Consider the following 23,960-nt stretch of genomic DNA (forward strand, 5'->3'; position numbering starts at 1 on the left):
AAAAGTTCAGAGGAACATTATAAATAAGTGCTGAAATTTTGAAAATGATGAAAGCTGTTTTCCCTGATTTATCGCAAAGTGTCTGTTGGGGTAAGGAACTGTGGATTATAAAATCGGAATTAGACCAAAAACCTCACAACACATCAAAACATACCATGAAAATTATGTATCTATGCGACTTTTGCTTCTAGAGAAATGCTCGAAATATATTTCCTTTTTTGTAGATTTCTTTTCGGGTTCGGTAAGGGACTGGAATTTTAATTGTCATGAAAGGTTTCCTAAAGGCCAACGAAACATACCCTGAAAATTTGTGTCGATCAAACTTTTCCCTTTTGGAGCATTACTCGACAAAAGATAAAAAAAGTCCGATTAAAACTCCTTTGCCATTATGGGATGAATCGATTGTAATCACTCGACATTAAAATGGAACATTAAAATCTAATACAGCAATCTGTTCTGCAGAAATCAATCAACTGCTTTGCTAAAGTCCAAATAAACAAAGTCGATGTAATATTCAGCCTCCAAGCCATTAGTGACACTGTCATAATATGAGTAATTATCAGGTTAGCTAAACAAGATTTCCTGTTTACAAAATCACGCTGAGTTCCCTTGAGAGAACCATTTGTGATAGTTTTAAGTCATCAGTATATGCAAAAATATAATTTATTTGAAGGAACGGTTGGAAGATGGCAGAGAAAAGAATAGCTGATAAAATTTCACCTTATCAACTATCCTTTTCTAAACAGTAAAATTTATTACGATTGTCGAACGCATGCATAGTACTAACATTGAAGAGATATGAGAGAATTTTGATATCATTATTTATTTACCAAGCTTACAGATAAATGCGAAGAGGGAATTTTGTATCATATTCGATTAGTCCCCTGTCAGGGGCTAAATGTTCTAAACACATATGGCACAGAGCGATTGGTAGAAGTACTGCATATGGGTAGAAGTAACCCAGAGACACGTACCAACTGTGTGCCACTGCACTTAGGATGGTAGAAAATGAAAACGACCTGGGAGTAATTGTGCAGTCAGATATGAAGCTTTCTCAGCAGTGCAGACAAGCTGCTAGAGCAGGCCATGGAGTATTGTCAATGATATACAGGAATTTTTCTAGTAGAGAAAATGAGGTGATTATCCCGGTGTCAGGCCACGCCTTCAGTACCGTGTACAGGTCTGGAGACCTTATTTTAGGAAGGATGTAGAGTTGCTTGAGCATCTACAGAGAAGGGCAACAAGATTGGTGAGGGATGCGAAGGAGTCCTCTTACCAAAAAAGGTTTAAGTTCTGCAAATTGCAGCGGCTGGAGACTAGGCACCTGCGAGTTGATCTGATTGAGGTGTATAAGGCCTTGAATAGGTTGAGCACACTGAATTCTATGAGATTCTTCGGCTTGCTAAGATTTCAAACCTGAGGGGGCATAAATTTAAATTGAGGAAAGATAGTTGTAGAATAAATGTGCGGAAATTTGCCTTTAGCCAGCGGGTAGTTTATTGCTGGCACAAACTTCCATTTGTCGTTGTGGAAGTTGATAGCTTAAATAAATTCAAGGAAGAACTAGACAAACTTTTAGAGGGAATGGATGTGTGAAATTGTTTTTTTTTTTTTTTTTTTTTTTTTTTTGGCTGATGCTACATAAGCTCATATGCTTGCTTTCTTGCATCATTACTACTACGCGTTGCCAATGTGCTATTAACGTCTAAGAGGAACTATCCGGAGGTTTTTGTCTAGAGAGCCAGCGAAAGTATTCAGGCTGGTTAGTCTCGAGCGCAGATGACCAGGGGTCGAAATCGACCATGCGCGTCTCCAAAACCTTTGAAGTAAGTTCAGAAGGAGAGAGAGAGAGAGAGAGAGAGTCGAGGAGGCAGTGATGGCACAGTAGTATAGATGTGATATTCTTAACCCTAATATGAGACCTTATGCAGGTGCAATAACAGTCAATTTCATCTTAGGAAATGATAATATCCAACCACATTACGTTAGACTGGATTACTATTAACTTGAGATGAACACAAGAAAGATAGAGTTGTCACACAACCCCAGTGTATACATGTGTAAATTGGAGCAGAATGGCATTCAGTAGGGGGAAGTTACTGCTGTGGAAAAAGGGATGGGTGAATAATGGAAGACAAGATAGTGATTATTAATGGGCTCTGCTCTTCTTGAACAAATTTTATTAGTGGAGTTCTTCAGTGTTCAGTGATGGGCCCTGTTGTTTTTAGTATTTATTTACGTCATCAAGATACGCAAAAACATAATTTATTTGAATTGGTTGGAGGACTGCCGAATCTAAGTTTGATGATGATAATGATGATACAAAGACTGGTAGGATAATTAACGACAGGAATCAGGATAGCTACTGCAACAAGACCTGGATAAATTAGGCATATGAGGAGAAGTTTAACAATGATAATTGCAAGGTGCTGCATACATGAGGCAGTAACCCCAAAATTACATGCCAATTGGGTGGTACCATACTCAAGGCAGTGTTGTTTAAATCCTTTCATCATTTACCACCACTGATAACTGGGGATAATTGTAGTCCGACATGAAGTCCTTTGAACGGTGCAAACATGCTGCAAGGACAACTCATAGAATTCTATTAATGATATAGAGGAATTTTGCCAGCAGGAACAAGGAGATGATTCTCCCATTGATAAGGCAATAGTAAGGCCGCACATTTAGTACTGCGTATAGGGCTGGAAGCCTCATTTTAGGAAGGATGTGGATTTGCTGGAATGGGTTCGGAGAATAGCAAAACGAGTTTTTCTGTAACCCAATTCTCTTACCAAGAAAAACTTCAGTTCTGCAAATTTCAGCGTCTGGAAACTAAGGACCTGAGAGGATACTTGATTGGAGTGTTTAATCTTTAGATGGGTTGAGTAAACTAAATGCAGATAGGATCAGGGAACATCAATTTAAATTGGAAAAAGGATGATTGCAGGATAGATGTGTGATATTTTGATTTCAGCAAGAGAGAGAGAGATTATTGGTAAAAAAATTCCATTCAGTGTTGTAGTGCGTAGCGTGTTTAAATTTAAGGAAGGATTAGACAAACTATTATAGGAGGAGATGGACAGATGTGTGGGTAGGTTTTTTTTTTTTTTTTTTAGCTGATGCTGTTTAAGTCCCTGCACTGTTTACCACTACTGATACTATTAAATACAAGTAAATACTTCATATATTATACTAATTATGACGTTATTATTATAATGGCATTATAATAAAAAATATCTCGGGTGAGATATACTTTTTTTTAATAGAAAATTTTACTTCTTAAAAGAAAAGAATTTAAAAACGTATAAATATTAAATATATTCAAATAATGCATACAAAATTATAAATAAAAATTAATCATGGGTGGTATCTATTAACAATAGAGACAGAGATACGCGCTCGTTGCATACAAATCTTTAGAATTTGAGAAGTTGCATATGTCCTGTTATTTTTCTTTGCTTTTCCATATGTGTTAGCGTGTTAAACATCTGATAACTTGACAGCTGTCTTCTATTACAGCTTCCGTCTGTATCAAGCAGTAAAAGTGTATAAACAAGGCTCCACACTATATAAAGTGCATTATAAAACCTAATGTATAATGTTATCTGTGGACTTGTGATATCAGAATGTTTCTTATCTTCAGTCATGTGGCAGACTTTGGAGGTCGTAAAATCGTGCTTCGAGCATAAGTAGTAGTAGCATTTGCACAGAGAAAGCAATTGATACACTATTGCTCTAAAGTGGATATTATTTAGCCAGTATGACAACTAAACGAAATTCTCATCGCTTTTCTTCTAAGCCTGTTAGTCTGCCACAATCTGTATATTCTCTTGGGTCGTTAGCTGTACCTGCTTTTGGAAGAAGTACTATTTCTTTACAAGATGTTCCAGAACATGGAGAAGTCAAATTGGAACCATCACCTGCAGTGAAGAGACGTTATATGACAAAAAACGAAGACTTCATGAAGTAAGCTAATTGTTTTCCAATAATTAATAACAGAAAAGAACTAATATTTGTACTCTAATCCTTAGCAATCGCAAAGACAATAGCATACAAACTTGGGCCATGATTCATTTCTTGGGTCTGAAAATATTATCGAAAGATCGCAAAGAAAACTTTGTTTGCTGGGATAGTTGTAGATAAAATAAAAGTTCTTTTTATACTCCTATGTAGTCACTCAATTGCATTCACAACATCATTAGTTAAACAGTAGCTGGCATAAGACAACATTTTTCTTGACAGTGGAACGTTTTTGCATTTAAAACAGACCAAAAGTCAAAAAATGCAAAAATTGGAATTCGAAAAAAATCAAAAGTTGATAATGATTCTAAGATAACCAGACTTATTTTTATTATTATTATTTTTTTTTCAGGGGTGTAAATTTGCACATTTCTTGGTTTTCTCCAACTCAGCGATTCTATTGAGGTTTTCACAGCCTTTGAAATCTAACTACTGTTTTTTTTTGGTTTTTTTTCAATTAAAATTCTAAATTTTTAAAAATGCATAATGTACAGTAATCTGCATAATATTCCAATGCAAACACATGTTATTATTTTAAAGATACAGATTTTTTTTATTTATTTGCCCATGGCTTGTTCGAGTACCCGCCTCGTCGGTCTTTAAATTCCGAGGTTCTAGTTAATCTATTAGTCTGTGTATCTCGTCCCCCCAAAAGCTAGCATTTTTCCGACCCACCTAGCACTTCGATAACATCAGCAAATATTCTTGCACCCTTTCTATTTAAGCGTATCCCATCCCTGTATATTTGTATATTTACCATATAATCACACACAGCCAGTAACGCATAAAAACTTTAAGGGGATAAAATAAAATGAAAATAATAGCTACTGATGGCTTAATTCATGTTTTTATTTTATTTTATTCGCTCTTTTTTCATCTTGTTGCCTGATGTTTCTCCGTTCTCGTTACAGCGAACTTTCACCCTATAGATATGTATTTAGAACCCAACCTAGACATTTTGTCGCCTGAGGCAAGATATGAACACAGGCCTTCTTTATTTATAATTAAATATTAATATTAAACGTTTGGTGCAAGAATATGTAATGTAAACATTAAACACTCGGTGCAAATGTATCTAATTCTCTCCTGTGTTATGTAGCTATAACTGCATATCAACTATCACAGCCAACGAGACATGCCAACGCATGTAAATAAATAATATTTATTTGATTATTTACCATAACAACACACTGAAAACTATAAACTTCACATCACAGTAATTAAAGAGGGATTATTCTAAATTATGGTGGATTGTATTAACGGTATTACCTGTTGTGCACAATTAGTTATACACGAAGATACTTATACGTGTCGCTCTCTCATCACTTCACCACATTATATTCTAATAATTAAAGATTGACAACACGCATTGATCACATGGATTGATAGATGCAGTTATACCATTATAAGTTTTCCCCCTATAACACATCGCCTGTCCGATTTGAAATGATAGCTTACTGACTTTGAATTGCTTTTTTCCGAAGAAAGTTAAAAAAGTTCCTCCACCCCTCCAAAAAAAAAAATCCGGAATGAAGACCTTTTTTACCTTTGAAATGCAAATTATTAATGTTACTGTATAAACATCTTTGAAAAATGTCAATGTGACACAAAAAAAAAAAAAAAATGCATATTAGGGTTACCCGAGGGCAGCTTCATCCACCCATGTGTATTATGTCCATAAATTGTGTGGATTCTCTGGTCGGGTTGTCTGTTTTTGCTGGATGAAAAACCTGAGTTTTCGGGAAGAAAGGAAGACTGAGTCAGTCTTTCTTTCTTCCCGCAGACTGACTGACTCAGCCGTGGATTGAAAAAAAAAAAAAAAAAAGCCTATAAAAGTTCTTCGCGTTATTGACAGGACTCGAAGCCAGGCCTTTTTCTTCCAATGTGAGAGGAATGGTGATTATAATCACTGTTACCCACTCGTATTAGGGCTATCAGTAATAGATGTCGTTGGTCAGTTTGCCTGTTTTGCTGGACGAAAAACTGTTGCAATCCTTGCCTGAGTCGGACTAACTCAGCGGAACGAAAAAAAAACTCATTAAAGTTCCTCGCGTCATTATTGGAATACGAATTCATTAAACTCATGCCTTTTCCACCTGTTGTGGGAAAGACAGTGATGATAAGTACTGTGCTATTCACGAGGACAAGGTGATAGACAGACAGACACTGCTAGCATCTGCATTTCTCAATAAAGGTGTTAGCGATCACTAATAATCTGTGAAGGAATTTAAGGGGGGCGGGCGAAGAAATGTTTTTAAGATTGTTTTAAAGCTTCTAATGTATATTTTAATGAATGAAGTATATTATCCTCGCGGATAGCGCCGTGATCATAATCACTGTACACACACACACACACACACAGTATATATGTAAATAACCTTTTATGAATAAATGATTTATATATAAGCCACCAAAATTTTCTTATTTTAGATGTATTGTCATGTTATTAATACCAAAATAATGCCTGAACGTTGTTCACATAATTTGCTGAAGCAATGCCAGATTTATATATTCTGGAACCCTGGCATACATATTTTAAAATAAAGTGGGCGCAAATGTGACACTGTATTTGGTAAATCACTTGCGGTAACACAGTTAGTATAATAACCATCCTCCCCACATCGGGTTGAAATTTTGTGCTGATCACAAAAAAAGCGTCTCATATTATGTACTGCACTATTAAATGCCACAAGTTTCTGAAACGTAAATACCCTAAAGCAGCGAGCAAACATCTGTGCTGTTCACCAGTTTATATTTATATTTAATTAATTCAATGTTCGATGTTGGCTAATATTGATTGATCGTTGATTTCTGGAAAAGTTGTTTCGTATGTAGTTAAGACTGACAGTTCGAATAAATTCAAAGGTCAACTGGATAGTTGACCTTTGAATTCATGAATTTTTGAAAATGTGAGGAGAGAAGCATATAATTTGTATTTTCTTATCTACTTGGTGTTTTTTGTATACAAGTGTGCTTAAAAATATTTGTTTTACCACTATAGCCTGCAGAGAGCAATTATAGGTCTCTTTCAAAAGAAGGAGCCATTTTCGGCAATTGGAGGACTGGCATCTTTGCACAACAATGTAAGGTATTTGATTTTTTCCCCTTATTGTGATAGTAAACAAATATATGAACGTAACATGTGTTTAAATTGTTAAAAATAAATTATATAAAATTACTATACATGTGTATCGTAAAATAATATTCATTACAACGAACTTAATTTCAGAAATAGGTCAAGCAAGCACTTTTCTATTATAAGATTCTTTACTACACTTTTTCTAAAATAATTACCAAAAAAATATTTTTTCAAGTAATCATTAGCATTATCATTACCATTAGCATTAGTAGAGGCATATGATGCAAGAAAGGAAGCTTATATAGCATCAGCCGAAAAAAAAATAATAAAAACCTTCCCATTTCACTCATCGATTAACTCCAAATGTTTGTCTAGTTCTGCCGTGAATTTATTTAAACTGTCAAGTTCTACAACGAACAGATGGAAGTTTGTTCCAGCAATCAACCACCCGCCTTTCCCATCTGACTTTCCTCAATTTGAATTTATATCCCCTCTAGCGACTAATCTGGGCAAGAGGAAGAGTCCCATAAGCAGCGACTTGCTCAAACCATTCAAGGCCTTATACGCTTCAATCAGATCACCTCGCAGATGCATATTCTCCAGACACTGCAATTTTCAGAATTTAAGTCTTTCTTTGTAAGAGCAACCCTTTGTTCCATTCACCAATCTCGTTGCCCTTCTCTATACTCGCTCAAGCAGTTCTACATCCTTCCTAAAATGAAGCCTCCAGACCTGTATACAGTACTCAAGGTGTGGCCTGACCATTGCCTTACAAGGGGATAATCATCTCCTTATCTCTGCTAGAAAACTTCCTCTCTCTCATTGACAAGACACCATGAGCTACTCTTGAAGACTGTCTACACTGCTCAGAAACCTTCATATCTGATGGCACAATTACCTCCGGATCTTTTTCATTCTCTACCACCCTAAGTGTAGTACCACACAGTTGATACTTTACTCTGGGGGTTACTGCTACCCATATGCAGTACTTTACATTTTTCAATGTTAAACTTCAGTTGCCACCTCTCAGTCCATCTGCTCTGCCTTTCTAGATCCTGTTGCAGTACCGTACTGTCATTGGTGTCATTAACAACCCTGCCAACCTTCGTATCTTCTGCAAACGTGGACATTGAGCCTGATATACCTTCATCAATATCATTGATAAATACAGAAAACAACAATGGCCCAACATGGACCCTTAGGAGACACCGCTAATATCATTAGTCCACGAAGAGCAGTGAGCATTGATTACCACTCTCTATCTTCTCCCACTCTACCATAACTTTATCCATAGCAGCAACTTGCCTTTAATGCCATATTGTTCCAACTTGTACAGTAGTTTTCCATTTACAACAGTATCAAAAGCTTTCCTGAAATCCAAGTATATGATATCATCCAGTTCCTTTGTGTCCTCATTGTAGTATCCAATCAAATTGGTCAGACAATTCTTCCCTTTAACAAACTCATGATGTTTCTGAACTATAACTGCAATCTTGTCTACATGATCCTGCAGTGCTTCTTTAAAAAGTGCCTCCATTACAAAGTTAAACTTTAGAAAACAGGCCTTGTGCGTTGGATTGCATTATATCATCAAAGTTTCTTGCGACGACCGAATAACTGGTTAAAATAAATTTATTAAAATAAAAAATGATATATACATAAGATAAAAAAAACAGAAATAAAATAAGATAAAAGCGTTAAAATACAACAAGATAAAAGCGTTAAAATACAACAAGATAAAAGAGTTAAAATATATAAATAGTAGCTTTCGAAGCGAAGTGCCTCTTCATCAGCTGATGAAGAGGCACTTCGCTTCGAAAGCTACTATATCAGAAGTTTATCAACCATCTAAGGTGGTTGATAAACCTCTGATATTTCGCTCCCTAAATAACTCCTCATGTGTGAATATAGATGCAAAATACTCATTCAGTTTGTCAGCTACCAGATCTGGATCATCAACAATCCAACCATCGATATCAAGAGGACCAATCTGGTTCATTCCCTTCCTTCTAGAGTTTACATAAGTTAAGAACTCTTTGCTGTTTTCCTTTGCATCCTTTGTCAAAGATTTCACGTAATCTGCCTTCGCTTGCCTAACCTCCTTTGTGATTTCATTACACACCAGCTTATATCTACCATAGGCGACTGTGTCACTTGATAATTTATATGCATCCCTTGCATTTTTATTCTCTGCAACGAGTCTCATTAGTTCATTTGACATCCATTTAGGCCTAAACCCTGAACAGTATTTCTTAGTTGGGACAAAAAACTTCCAAGATTAATTCCTTGAATGCTACCCATTTAGAATTTGCTGTTGCTAACATCATTTAATTTACTTTAAAAACTGCCTCAGACCATTGTAGTCACCTGTACTAAGGCAAAAACACTTCCCTTTACCACTGTCGGTAATTACATCTTTGAGTAAATCTCACATCAGCACACTATGATCACTGCCACCTAGAGGTTCCTTTATCTGCAGATTCTTAAAGCAAGAAGAATCACTACGGATAATCAGATCAAGAGTAATCTCCCTCTGTTTGCCTCTGTAACGTGCTGCTGTAGAAAACAATCATTCAATAAATTCAAAAAAGCCTTGCTAGTGTGCGAGAGAGACCAATACTCATCAGAGTCATTAGGCCTATAACATACTCCTACTCTCAATTTCGCTTTCCCAGTGCTTATGTCACACTAAACTGACTCTACACTGCACTGTCCACCCATGTCAACTGAATGCACTTCCCTAGATTTTGTTTCTTAACTAATAGCACAATCCCTCCTATCCTATCTCTCCTTCCTGTACGTATTGTTCTCACCAAATTCCAATTCTGCGTTCCTTATGTTTGTGTGACACCACGTCTCTGATATCCCAACAATATCCGCCTTTGATGTCTTGATCAGCACCTCAAATTCATCAAATTTAATCACTATACTTCTAGCATTGGTGTACATGCTAGAATACATGCACCTGTTCTTATTCTTAATTACCCTAACACAGCCCCTGTATTTACTTGTTTCACGACTCGCAGCAGTTCCTGAAATCCCTAGCAACTTGGGGCTGCTGCTCATTCTAATAGAAGCAGTGCAAGAATCACTTTCGCCTCTGCCTGCGGCCACTGGTAATCTTTTAGTCCATGAATCCCCCCAAACTACTGTAGCAGTTTTCCGACCCACCTAACATTGCTCCGATAGTATTATCAATATTCTTGCACCCTTTCTATTTAAGTGTACCCCATCCCTGTAGAAGCAGTCTCTCCTCTTAACAAGCACAGACTACGCTGAAAAAAATTCTACCCCATGAGCCTTGCACAATCTCTCCACGGCGGAATTGATTGACAAGGCTCTCATCATGTACTCCCTCCTATCGTGTCTGAGCAGAATTGCAGACACTTTCAAATTCAACCCTAACTCGCGGTTTTTTTTCAACACTGACTTGTACTTGTTAAGTAACTCTGCCGTTCTCCTGCTCTTAATGTCATTAGGGCAAACGTGTACAACAAATATATAACAATCATAAATCTATTTTAATTAGTTATTATTGGTTATAAATAAGCGGATATCATCTTGTAAGGGCACCTCTTGTGCCCTTACAAGATGATATCCGCTCTACAAGTCATCAATTTTAACCTCTGGTAGACATACTCTGGTCCTGTTCCACCTATCCTTTTTCATAATACATATATTCCCCGTTTCCCTGACAATAGAGTTACCGACAACAACTAGTTCCTGTGGGACCAGCGCATTCTGCTTTTGGGATTGCCACTGTGCTGCCTGATGACCAGGTGCAAACTCTGGCGTTGATGTGGGCAGCTGAGAGCTTGATAGGTCCCCCAATTTCATGATCATCAGATCAAATTTATTTCATATAGATGAAATATTGGGGGACCCATCAGATGGGTCCTCCAATTTCATTATAAATTTCATCATTAAATAAAATTTATACTGTAATGCCCAATGATATGATCAGTAAACCAAGTTGGTTGGGGATTTATTTGGCACATTAGCATCTATGGCCATAGTGCGCCACTAAACTAAGTTGAAGCAACAATAATTAATAATATTAATAAATAATAATTGATGATTAAACCAGGGGCACTTATATTTTTCAGGCACTAGACAAATTTATAATCGGCCCCAGACAAATATCTACATCCAAACCTCTCACAAGGAAAACAGTTCTAAAATAATATTCGCACACTAATTTGAATTTATTTAAAAATTTTCTATGACGCAGGGGACTGAGTCCGAAGGCAGCCGCTTACAGCGCCATATTTCAAAAGATAATCTTATTAAATAGAGCAGACTGAAACTGAGAGTTGTAATGGGCCTGTCTCATTTTTCTAGGCGTAAATGAGGACATGAATTAAACTGATCCAAACTTAGATCACATTGAATATTCTGAGGAATATTTAAGGTTTTTTACCGAGACTAAAATATCAGCTGGACAAAGATATTTTCGTTTTATAAATTCAAAGTAAATAACTAAGCTTAGCGGAATCAGTATAGTGTGATAACAATTTCCGCTGACCACATGCCAACAACCCTGAGATAACGGCAAGCATTTACATTTTATCTTTTTTTTTTTTTTTTTTAGCAATGCATCTACCACGCATTTACAATCTAAGTTACAGAATCCTAGTCTATAAAAGGCTATTCCCATTAAAGGAGATTCTCTAATTCGTATCAGAAATAGGGACTTAAGAATCGATATATGCCGGTATATATGGTATACACAGAATGAGCAAAAAAGTTAATTTTTGTTCAAAGTTTCGTTCGTGTTTTTCAAATGGAAAAAAATTTTTTAATCAAATATATATTAATTATATTATAAATATATAATTATCATAAATTTATTTTAATTTATTATTATTGTTTAAAATCCGTTTATTGGTTTCCAAATGGCTAGTAGGGTGGATACATTTTGCCTATTAGGCTTGGATAACAGTAGCTTTTTTAACAATCTCATAGATTCTTTCAGTATATGAGAAATACATTAACACATAAATTCACTCAATAGAAATTATATTAATTATGTCTTAAGCGCCAAAGCAACTAAGGCTATGAGTCTTTAGTATGTCGTATCAGTAATTGTATTCTTCGGTCGGTGTGCTGTTTGCTGAAAACCTGAGTTTTCGGGAGAAAAAACCAAAAGCCCTTCACTGAGACCAACTCGGCAAAAATTATGAAGAATACTCATAAAAATTCCTTGCCTCATTGAGGAATTTCAAACACAATTCTTTTTTGGCCGGTGTGAGAGGACGGTCATTTTGACTACAGTGTTGCTTGCGAGGGCATGTCAGAATCCATTAATTGCCTTTGAAATGTGAAAAGTAACCACTTAAAACCAGCAGCTGCCGAATTGTTCTTCTGTGCTTGGGGCAGACTACGAAATTTTGGCATAAATGTACTCAGTGATCACTGAATTGTGATCACCCTATCCATAACGGACCTAGCTCACAGTATAAACATCTGAACAACTTCGTACGCTAGAGCAATGGCAATTTTCATCGTGAAATTCAAAGTGATAAAGTAGCATTTATGGGACGTAGTAAAGATATCATGGAGTTTCAAAGGGGTATGATTATGGAGCTCGTGCGTGGGGTGTTTCCATATCGGAAACGTCATGTCTTCTCTGTTGCTTACGGCCCACTGTGGTTAAGATGTACAAAGAACGGTGTTTGAACGGGTCAAACCACTTCCCGACTATAGAAATGTAAAGGATTACGCAAGGTGGATGTTCCTGGTGAGCGAAAGGTCCAGCGGGTTGCACGAACTGAATGGCAGGTCACTGTGCGACAGTTGACATTCAATACAACAATCTCTCAATGCGCCGCACACTCAGACATATGGGGGTTCCACGGCAGACAACTCAAGAAACACCCTGTCCTCACCGCTGATCATCGTCGATGGCGAATGCTGTGGTTTCAACAACATGCTGGTTGGACACTGGAGAACTGGAAACGAGTGTCCTCGTCGGATAAGTCCAAATATCTGATGCAAATCGCCGACGGACGCCTTCGTTTGTGGCGCAAACAATGCGAGTCCACGGAACCATGATGCATGGTGCCCACTATCCAGGCAGTGGCGGTGGTTGCTTAATATGAGGCATATTTTGCTGGCAAGAACTATGACCCCCCTTGTGCTTATGGACAAAAGTTTCATTGGTAAGGTTTATCGGCAGCTCTTAGGAGACCATGTGAACTCTGTCATGTTGCATTTTTTCCAGTACAGAAGGGATCTTCCAAGACGATAATGCAGGGTGTCATCGGCCCACTGTGCACGAGGGGTTAGAGGAACACAGTGAAGATATCACCCATCTTGGTTGCCTCCAAACTCCGTTGATCTCAGTTCAGTCGAAAGCCTGTGGGATATTTTTGAACTGGAAGTGAAGCATATGGACACGCAACCATTAACTGTTCCAACACTTTGGTAAGTTTTGCAGGCAGAATGATTGCATATCCCTACGGATGTCTTCAGACATCTAGTGGAGTTAATGTCTGGACGAATGGCGGCTGTTATCCGTGTGAACGGTGGCCCAACACGGTATTAGGTAGGTGGTCATAATTCAGTGATCACTGAATGTATATGAATACGAATAACACTTTTGTAAGTGAAGTTTTAACAACCGGGTATACGGAACCAATCAGAAGTACAATAATATTGTTTATTAATTTAGTGGTGATCATTATTCCTTTCTATTAAAGATAACTTAATCCATGAGTGGTAATTTATTAACAAACATTATTTTTTGTTTTGAAAGTTCCAATTTTCATTTTGTTATTGTGCTTCAATTTTCTTTTCAGAAATATATTGAATTCTAAATCAGGAGTGTTTGTTTCTGATTATTACAAGGTATGTATTTCAATGACTCACATGTACAGGATGGTTACAAAGACCTTTCCCATTTTTAAAAATTAATAATTATAAAACCGTAGATCTATCGAAAAGCGATTTTTTCATTTTAATACATCGAAGTAATTTTGAATAATAAAACGTTGTTCGCTATTTTTCTTGTTCGGAAGTTATTAATTTAAAAAAACAACACAAACATAAAATTTTCATCAGTCTTTATGGACTCTCAGATTTCCACGTGTTTACCATTATGTTCTAGTATGCCATCAAGACAAGGTATTATGTTCTCCGCAGTTGCTTTCGATTGTTGTTGTTGTTGAGTTTAGGCATCAGCTACTAAGGCCATGAGGGTGTTTTGAGGTCGATTTTCTGTTTGCTGGAGGAAAAACCGAGTTTCTGGAAGAAAAAAAACCATACTACTCTCTCCTGAAACCGATTAATCTCACAGGGTATCTTGAGGATTTTTTTTTTTTTTTTTTTGGCTGGTGAAGCAAAATCCTCAGGCTTCCTTGCACCATATTGCTAATAATAATAATAATAACTCAGCCACATTGTGAAAAAGGCCCATAAATATTCCTCCCATCATCGACGGAACTGGAACCCAGGTCTTTTCCATCCGGTGTGGGGAAGATGATACGATTCTACCAACTGTGCTACCACGAGGACGTTGCCTTCGAAATTTCCGATGGAATGTTCACCACCTTCCGACGGATTTCATCCTCCATAACTGAAAGAGTTGTTGTTGCACCTCATAAGTTCTTTGAATCACATCTTGTGATGGTGACAGAGTACCATTTTAGGCTTCTTGAACAAGGAGGCCTTGGGATATTTTTCTGTCTTTGATACGCTCTGAGGGCTCTTGTAACACTATCACCTTTCTTGTAGTAAAGTTTAATTAAAAATGCTTACTATAGGAAACATTTTAAAACGACTGGACTTGATTACTTAAGTTAGGGCTAGAGCTTTAAGCTTCATATCTCGATGATGAAGTATCTAACCACGAGCAAACACTGAAATTCTACGATCCCACAGCCATTCCTCTTTTATGAGAAATGCAAAACCCAATTTGTTTAATGGAGTGAAAAAGCTGCTTATCTCCTGTTGGTCAAATTTCGACCTAAAACTCCTATATATGCTGATTACAATTTAAAAAAAAAAAGTTTTTTTTTGATACGGCCTCTACTTTCTGAATTATTAATTTTTAAAGGTGGAACTTTATAACTACCCTGTATATATTTTATAACTACTGTTACTTTCTCCATAACACATTAATGATTACATTTTGTTCATCCTACATCAATAGTTAAATTTTGTTCATAGTACATTAATGCCTAAATTTTGTTCATAATAGTATTGGATGAATAGCTGGCCAAATAGTGACCGAGGAGATGGCATATTTTGACAAATAATCTCTGAACAGATATTCGTGTTGCTAGGTCGTATCCCATCCAAATATGTCAAAGGATCATTCAAGAGGTCCGAAAAGTATCTAAGGTGGTCATTGCGCATACTGTTCAATGCTTTATATGAATAGAAGTTTCACGGTGAGTTCACAAAGATTTTCTCACCAATCTTTCACCACGGAAGTTAAAGCACAGCGCCTGTCTGAATAACTGCATGCTAGAAGGAATAGAAAAGGAGGATGTTTTCATCAGATCAAAGAAGAAAAAATGTTTTAAAAAGAACTAACCGCCGTAATATTAAGACTGCCTAAGGACGTCATAACTGCTTATTTTCCTGCAGATATTGTAGAAGGAGCTTAGGCCTCCCTTCTTTAGATGGATGATCCTGTTGTTGAAAGAGAGGCTAGAGAAGTTGCGTCTCTCCCCTTCAGGACTTACTAAATATTTGGTAACTCAAATGGCAGTAAAGAAGGAAATTAATGCCACATTGAAATTATTTCAGAATGGAAGAGAACGGATCGATAGTAAGGCAACTATGAAGAGGCGATGGAGCTATCTCCTGCACTCCTCCTTTGATGGTAGTTGCTTTAAGAATTCTGCAAAGGATAAATCGCAGCATCGATGGGTGGGCGATGGGACCAAAATTGCTATCCGGCCACGCCTTTATTGACCTTGTTCGTACCAGGATCAATGCCCTTCCTACCCTTTCCAGGTCATCTAGAGGACGAAGTATGGATTGGCAATGTCGGGTTGGGTGCAATGCTGCCGAATCGCTCGCCCATATATCTGAGAGGTGTCATAGCACTCATAGTTTATGTGTTAAACAGTACGAAACAGTAGTTGCGAATAGACAATCTCAAAGTGGGTGGGAGGTACCAAAGAAGCCAAGTTTTATTATCCGTGAGGACTTGCTAGACCTCCTGTGTGTGAAAGATGGCTCTGTTCGAAAGATACCTCTTGGATGCACAGATTGTAGGTACCGGACTGGACCTAGAAGTTCATAAATTAAAAACTCGGTATTATGATCTTAATCAGGATCTAAAACAACAAGTAAAAGACAAGTTTAATGTAAATACGGTAGTCTTTTCAATTACAGTCTCATACAAGGGAGTATGGTGCAGGTCTTCTGCAAACCTACTCCTGACTAACTAATCCAGATTTAAACTTTTTTTTTTTTATTAATCACAAAAAAAAAAGAAAAAAGCCTAACATTTGTGAAAAACAGTTTGATATATAATAATAACATATAAATATAAAAGTAAAACATATAATCTTCAGTAGAGTTAAAATATAAAGAATTAATACAAAACATGAATGGGCTATAACAACAGTTCGTGATATTCGTTTTTAATACTGGTTTTATTAATAAAAATATCAATTTTATTTTCATTTAACAATGCAGCTGTTGAAAACTTCTTAAGATGATTTGTCCTAAATTTGGAAATGTGAAAAAAATTTATGTTCCCTCAAAGGCCTAAGCGGACAATTGAAGTTAATACATGAGAGTAGCAAGGGAGCATCTATTTTGCCTTGAAGAATCGAATGTAGGAGGCAATCAAACATATTCCTTCTCTTAACATTGAAAGGTTAAAAATTTTACACCAATCTTCATATATATATATATGCATAAAATAGTCTAAATCTGATTTATAAACTAAGAATCTGATGAGAGATTTTTCATTATTAATACCCTTTCAAGCGTATTATTATTTGTACCAAAAGGGATCCACACTTACGTTGCGTATTCCAGAATTGGACGAACAATCACTGTAGGGAACTTTGAGCTGTTGTAGAGTTCATCATCGGATGACACAAAGTTTGCTGATGAATGACCTAGCAAGTTGTTTTCACTTGATTCGCTTTGTATGTAAGGTTTATTCTTTCACCGTATAGAAAGAAGAAATTTTCCAAAAAATATATTTTTTTTTCATATTATTTATAGTTATTTTAGGAGTGATATCTTTAAGGAGTGATATTGTGACATCTTCATTAACGCTGTTCTTTTAATACTGGTGGAATTTTTGGCACTGGAGCTTAATTTCGGAATACAACAATGCTTCCTGTTATAAATTTCGGTGTATGATTGATTGGTTTAGGAAGAATACCATCATCAATATTATAAATGATACAGATGGTATCACTAGTTTCATATCAGAATTTACTACAAATATTAAGACGGATAAGGTTGCTAACAACGAGAACCAGGAAACATTAATACAGGACAGATAAATTATAAAAGTGGTCTTAAAAAATGGAAAAATTATCCTTTGTCGCTTGTAAGTGCTTGTAAGCGCAAGTGCATCTAGGTCACATAATCCGAAGTTAACAATAACGTGAATTTTGCCATTAGAGATAAAAAGGTAGGAGTTCACAGTTTATAATGATAAATGCAGCATATATGTTGTGTGCTGTTATACATATGTTTTGCTGTTCATCATCATCATCATGAACTTAGTCTGGCTTAGGTCTTTTAAGACCTGTTCCATTGTAGCTCTTGGAGGAGGCATGATCTCGCCATCGTTGTCTCGGTCGACCCACATCTCTCTTGCCTGTAGGTTTGTAGTTAAAGGCTAATTTTGGGATCCGGTCTGGTTTCATTCTTTCTATAATTCTTTCTATATTGCTGTTATACATATATATCGCTGTTATACATATCTGGTAACTTCATTTCGGAAAGATATCGACTTAGTTCAAAAGGAACAGAGGAGACCCACAAGACCAGCTGTGAATACACAGAAATATTCTTATAGAAAGCGACTCAATTCTTTGGGAACTAGGTATTTGCATAGAGGATCTGACAGGTGTTTAAGACATAAAAGAGTTGAACAAATTCATTGAATGATGGAATTTATTGAAGGATCTCTATATATACTCGAACAAGGCACGAGGCAAATTTAGAAAAGATTACCGTACACTGGATGCAAGAACAAAAGAGTAATCAACTGTTGTAAGAAGTTAGAACCTAGTCTTAAGTGGCAGAGAGCTTATGTGTTTAAAGAGGGATTAGATAAAATTTTGGAAGACGTAGATAAAAACATAAAACTGATAAAAAAAATACAATATAATCATCTTTATTTATTATTGGTAAAGTTTGCAGAATTCTAAAATATTATGCCACTTTAAGTGAAATTGGAAAGTTGACCAACTACAGCATGTACCTTTCCGCATTGAAAATAGTGCAGTGTTTTGGTAATATTTAATTTAAAAACATGAATTCAATAGATGTAACGAGGTGTGGAAGGTTACAGCAGCAGCATTGAAAACTTACTGTTAGTCTCAATAACATTTTATTTTTTACAAATATATTTATTATATTTGCAGCAAGAATTGCTAACAAAGGGAATGGTTATCCTCAGAGAAGAGTTCAGATGTAAACGCGGTAAGAAATTTTAGGATTTTATCAATCAATTTTTTTTTAAAATAAAGATTAGAACTGGTACTGCTGATTAAAATTGATTATTCTTATGTCTTTTTTATATGTTCAAGAAAGGGGAAAAAATAACGAGATAAATAAATAATCTTTATTATGCACTAAAAGGGAAGTACAGAACTTATAGTACATTATACCCCTCACAGCGAGGTACCAAGAGCTTACAACAGAGAACAGATTACCTTAAATATAACGTAACAAAAACTGATATAATGAGCAGGTAACTTATGATCACCTTTCGAGAACACTGCTGTACAGTGTTCTCGAAAGGTGATCGTATCTTACAGATGTCCAACACATTTTAGCTGGAATACTATCAAGTATTTTATTCAAAGAATTATAAGATCACAGTCAAGCAACTGTTTCAAAATTTACATTCAACTCGTCTCTTTGTCCGCAATTTCGAATCAGAATCCCTTTGGAGAGATCCGGTCAGCCATTGTGGATATTTGAGGTGCTGCAAGACAATGGTCAGGCAGCATCTTGAGTATTGCATACAGCTCTGAAGGCGTCATTTTAGGAATGATATAGATCTTCTGCAGTGCAGAGAACGGAAACGAGTTGGTGAAGAGAATTAAAGGGTGGTCTTACCAAGAAAGGTTTTAGTTGTACAAATTGCAGCATCTGGAGACCAGGCACCTGCGAGGTGATTTGATTGAGGTGTTTAAGGCTTTGAATGGCTTGAGCAAACTCAATGCTGATGGGATTCTTCCCCTTATCCGTTTTTGCGGAAGTAGGTAGGTTGAATAAATTCAAGAAAGAACTAGACATTATTGGAGGGGATGGATAGGTCGTGATGTGAGAAGGTTTTTTTTTTTTTTTTTTGGCTGATGCTTTATAAGCTTCCTTTCTTGCGTCATTTGCCAGTACTAATACTAATAACTCTACAATGGTATAAGAAGATTAGAGCTTTTAGGATTCTTGACCATCCTATCATTTAACTTTTATATTGGCTAGATTTTTGAACTAATGTCACTGAATAGAACTTAAATGATGTCTACTATTTATCCACCTTCCTTCTTGAGAAAATACACATGCTGACTCTAATTCGCGGAATGGTAGAGCCACTATACAACCAATAAAGTTTCAGCGAACTGCCAGCAGATGGCAGGAGAATGTATGTCCTGTTGACACAGTTGCAAATTCTGACATGTTGTATAGTAGTTGTAATATCGCCTGAAGTTACGTGCTGTGAACCGTTTTGTGAGTTGCATAATGGTTGATTGAAGATCGAACAATATTTTACTATTCGCTGTTGTGTGGGGTTTTAGCCGCATGAGCAGCTTAAACCATATTGCACTCTATGTATTATATCTGTAAATTGCATGTGTTCTGTGGTCGATTTGCGTTTGTTGGCCATCCAACAAACGCAAATCGATGCTACCTTCACCCGAGACCGACTCACCACGCTATGAAAAAAGCCTATAAAAATTCCTCATGTCATCGACGGTAGTAGTAGTAGTAGTAGTAGTAGTAGCGGCATGTGATGCAAGAAAGCAAGTGTATGAGCTTATGCAGCATCAGCCAAAAAAAAAAAATAAAAAAAAAAATCACACCATTCCCTCCAAATGCCTGTCCAGTTCCTCCTTAAATTTATTTAACCTATCAACTTCCACAACAACAGATGGAAGTTTGTTCCAGCAATTAACCACCCGCTGGCTAAAGGCAAATTTCCGCACATCTATTCTACATCTTTCTTTTCTTAATTTGAATTTATGCCCCCTTAGGTTCGTAATCTGAACAAGTGGAAGGATCCCATCAGAATTCAGCGTGCTCAACCCATTCAAGGCCTTATACACCTCAATCAGATCACCGCGCAGGTGCGTAGTCTCCAGCCGCTGCAATTTCCAGAACTTAAGCCTCTCTTGGTAAGAGGATCCCTTCATTCCTCTCACCAATCTTGTTGCCCTTCTCTGTACACGCTCAAACAAATCTATATCCTTTCTAAAATGAGGCCTCTAGACCTGTACGCAGTACTCAAGGCGCGGCCTGACCATTGGCTTATACAGAGAGACAATCACCTCCTTCTCCCTGCTAGCAAAATTCCTATATATCATTGACAAACTCCATGACCTGCATTGCTCAGAAAACTTCATATCTGACTGCACAATTATTCCCAGGTCTTTTTCATTTTCTACCACCTTAGGTGTAGTACCACACAGTTGGTACGTTTCTCTGGGGTTACTTCTACCCATATGCAGTACTTTGCATTTGTCAATGTTAAACTTCAGTTGCCACTTCTCAGCCCATCTGCCCAAATTTTCCAGATCCTGTTGCAGTAGCACACTGCCATTACTGTCATTAACAACTCTGCAAACCTTTGTATCATCTGCAAACTTCGACAGTAAGCCTGATATACCTTCATCAATATCATTGATAAATATACAAAACAACAGAGGACCAACACCGAACCCTGTGGGACTCCACTAATAACATTAGTCCAAGAAGAGCAGCACCCATTGATTACCACCATCTGTCTTCTCCCATTCAACCATGCTTTTATCCATTGTAGCAACTTACCCTTAATACCATTCTGCTCCAATTTGTACAATAGTCTTCCATGCGCAACAGTATCAAAAGCTTTCCTGAAATCCAAATATATGATATCAAAATTATTTTTTGCATCCAGTTCCTTTGTAACCACATCATTTTCCTTTGTACCACATCATGGTACTCGGAACTCAGGTCTTTTCCTGACAACAGTTTGAGGAAAGATCAACTTTTTAGGTGGCACAGGCGCAAGGATCTGTGGCCACAATGACCACCCTCAAAGACCTTTAAAGAAATAACTTCCAAGGAGATTATTTCGCTGTATAGAGTACCAACAGACCTTGCAAAAACCGTACCTCTTTCCCTTGAGAGCAGTTATTTTTTCTATTTTTATATTGTTATTATGTCATGTCACTACACTATGACCGCTGCATATTAATTGCAATGTAGGCGTTGAACATATATTCTTAATGTCTGGTGAATGCTTAGTAATACCCAATCAGGAATAGTGCTTCCTCTATATAGCGAGTTTTTTCTATATATATATATATATTTTTTATAAATAGCAAAATCGTTAATAGAACACATACGCAATTTACAGACAGATATATTGACACCTCGTAGCCGTAAATGCCTCGGCAACGACTCCTAAGATTAAATAGCCGAATATGAAAAGCTTTTGAACATAGAAAAGTTAAATAACTAAATTATTTATTTGGAAATCAGATAACAGGTTGTTTACTGTATTTTGATATTGAAACAGCAAATAGATCAAAGCATTCAGAAAATTGATTGTTTCTTATATAGGAACAGAGCTGTTAAAGCACTTGGAAGATACATGGAACTACTTCTTTACCAAAATACTCCCCAACTTGGAAGCCATTATGTACTTGGTTAAAGTAAGCAGTATTATTGCTCTTTCTTGTTCAGTTGTGTGTACTATTTTAGCATTTCGATAACTGGGATTAGTTTGAACACAGAAATGCTTTTTTTTGTAAGAAAATTTTGAAAACTATTTTCATACAAATTAAATCAACCATTATTGTTAATAAAATGAGAGTCAACTGAAGCACGAGGTAACAGTCAATGAGTCAGAAAGTAATGGGGGGAAAAAGCAAGCAAGAAAGTGATCTGAACTGACATATAATGCATATAAATGAATTATTTAATAAAGCACAATTTAAATTTAGAGTTCTTATGACGTTTTAGACAAGGAAAAAGTATATCATTTGTAAGTTTGGTTCAAACTTGACCTTGGGGGGGAGACAACCTTTTGAGATACGACAGAGGTTATTCAAGTAGATTTTCCCAGAAAATTGCAAAGAGGCTATTGCCGTGCCGTCTCCACAGCTGGATCTGTTTCCGTAACGTACTTTGTGTGATGATGTAGAGTTTGCTTACCATTGTGACATCTCGAGAAATTGTTATACAGCTGTATACAAGAAGTTTCGTGAGTTGGTGGTACGAAGAGTTTTTTCCAATTCAAATGATGTGGCCCTCGTGGGTAGCACAGTTGGCACTATCGTCGTCCTCCTCCCCGGGTGGAAAAGATCTGAATTCGAGTCCTGTTGATGACGTGAGGAATTTTTATGGGCCTCTTTCACAGCTTGGCTGAGTTAGACGGTTTCAGACGAGAGTAACATAGTTTCTTCCTTCCGGAAACTCGGTTTTTTCGACAGAACACATGCAATTTACAGACAGTAGATACGGAGCAATGTGGTCACAGTCGCTGATGCTCCTAAAACCTTAATACAAGAAAAACAAATGATTTTTTTATGCCAGCTTTAACTGCCAGAACAATGCCAGTTATGCTTAACGCTACTGCAACTCCTCCACGTGGATCTAATGTGTCTTCATGTACCTACCAGCTTTTTTGGCCTCTGATGCCTATCTTCTGGGGTAGATGCTCTGTCAGCGATTGTCCTTCATTTCATAATTATGAAATGACGAATGATCACTCACCTCGCATATTATGGGAAAGGTGGTCCAGATTCGAATCTCGTCGAGAAGGGAGGAGTTTTATGTTTTTCACACCGTGTGAGAAACCCCAGTGAGGTTATCAGTCTGGGGTAAGAGTTTATGGCTTTTCATCCCAGAACTTGGTTGTTCACTCCTCGTTATATGGAATTTATATAATATCCATTTATATTTAAGGTTTATCATCGGTAACGAATTGTAAAATTATAAAGCAAAGAAAAAAACCAATTCAATCCACGTATGTATGCAAATTTGTGTAGTTTATTGGTACTAATAATAATAAAATAAATTTTTCGTTTATACTCCCTAAAAGCACGTGTACTTATCCACCCTCGTGCCTGACCGCTCGGCTACGGCGGCCTAATTTATTGGCAACAACAACAATAATAATAATAATAATAATTATTATTATTATTATTATTATTATTATTATTATTATTATTATTGGGAGGAGTTCCTGAAGAGGTGCTTCTCGGTTCCCTACGCGGGAACCGAGAAGCACCTACTCCAGATCACCGAAGAATTCAGCAAGGATATTAGGATGGAATTTGGTCTAGACAAATGCAAGACCCACGGATTGCATCAGGGAAAATTAGTCAACCGAAACTACCAGCTGCAGAGTGGTAAAGAGATCGAAGCCATGGCAGAGGGAGAGGCCTACAAATACTTGGGGATGATGCAGGCTCAGCAGTTACAGCACAAGGAAATT

At 36.8% G+C, this 23,960-nt stretch overlaps 1 protein-coding gene across 2 annotated transcripts in view; it reads left to right on the forward strand.

Moving 5' to 3' along the window:
• Positions 1–3,621: 3,621 nt before the first annotated feature.
• Positions 3,622–23,960, forward strand: part of LOC150090178 (proline-rich protein 5-like) — a 35,234-nt gene continuing 14,895 nt past the window's right edge. Inside the window, exons 1-5 of one of the 2 annotated variants that reach the window (XM_090368998.1) lie at positions 3,622–3,969; positions 7,025–7,111; positions 13,903–13,951; positions 18,676–18,733; positions 22,082–22,173. In XM_090368998.1, the coding sequence (XP_090225124.1) occupies positions 3,764–3,969; positions 7,025–7,111; positions 13,903–13,951; positions 18,676–18,733; positions 22,082–22,173 (492 nt within the window). In that variant the 5' untranslated portion in view covers positions 3,622–3,763. The remainder of the gene's footprint in view (positions 3,970–7,024; positions 7,112–13,902; positions 13,952–18,675; positions 18,734–22,081; positions 22,174–23,960) is intronic. The other variant, XM_090368999.1, reaches the window with a different exon arrangement.

The sequence above is a fragment of the Mastigoproctus giganteus genome, chromosome 2, assembly GCF_048544385.1.
Source record: "Mastigoproctus giganteus isolate SK-2022 chromosome 2, ASM4854438v1, whole genome shotgun sequence".
Taxonomy (NCBI): Eukaryota; Metazoa; Arthropoda; class Arachnida; order Uropygi; family Thelyphonidae; genus Mastigoproctus; species Mastigoproctus giganteus.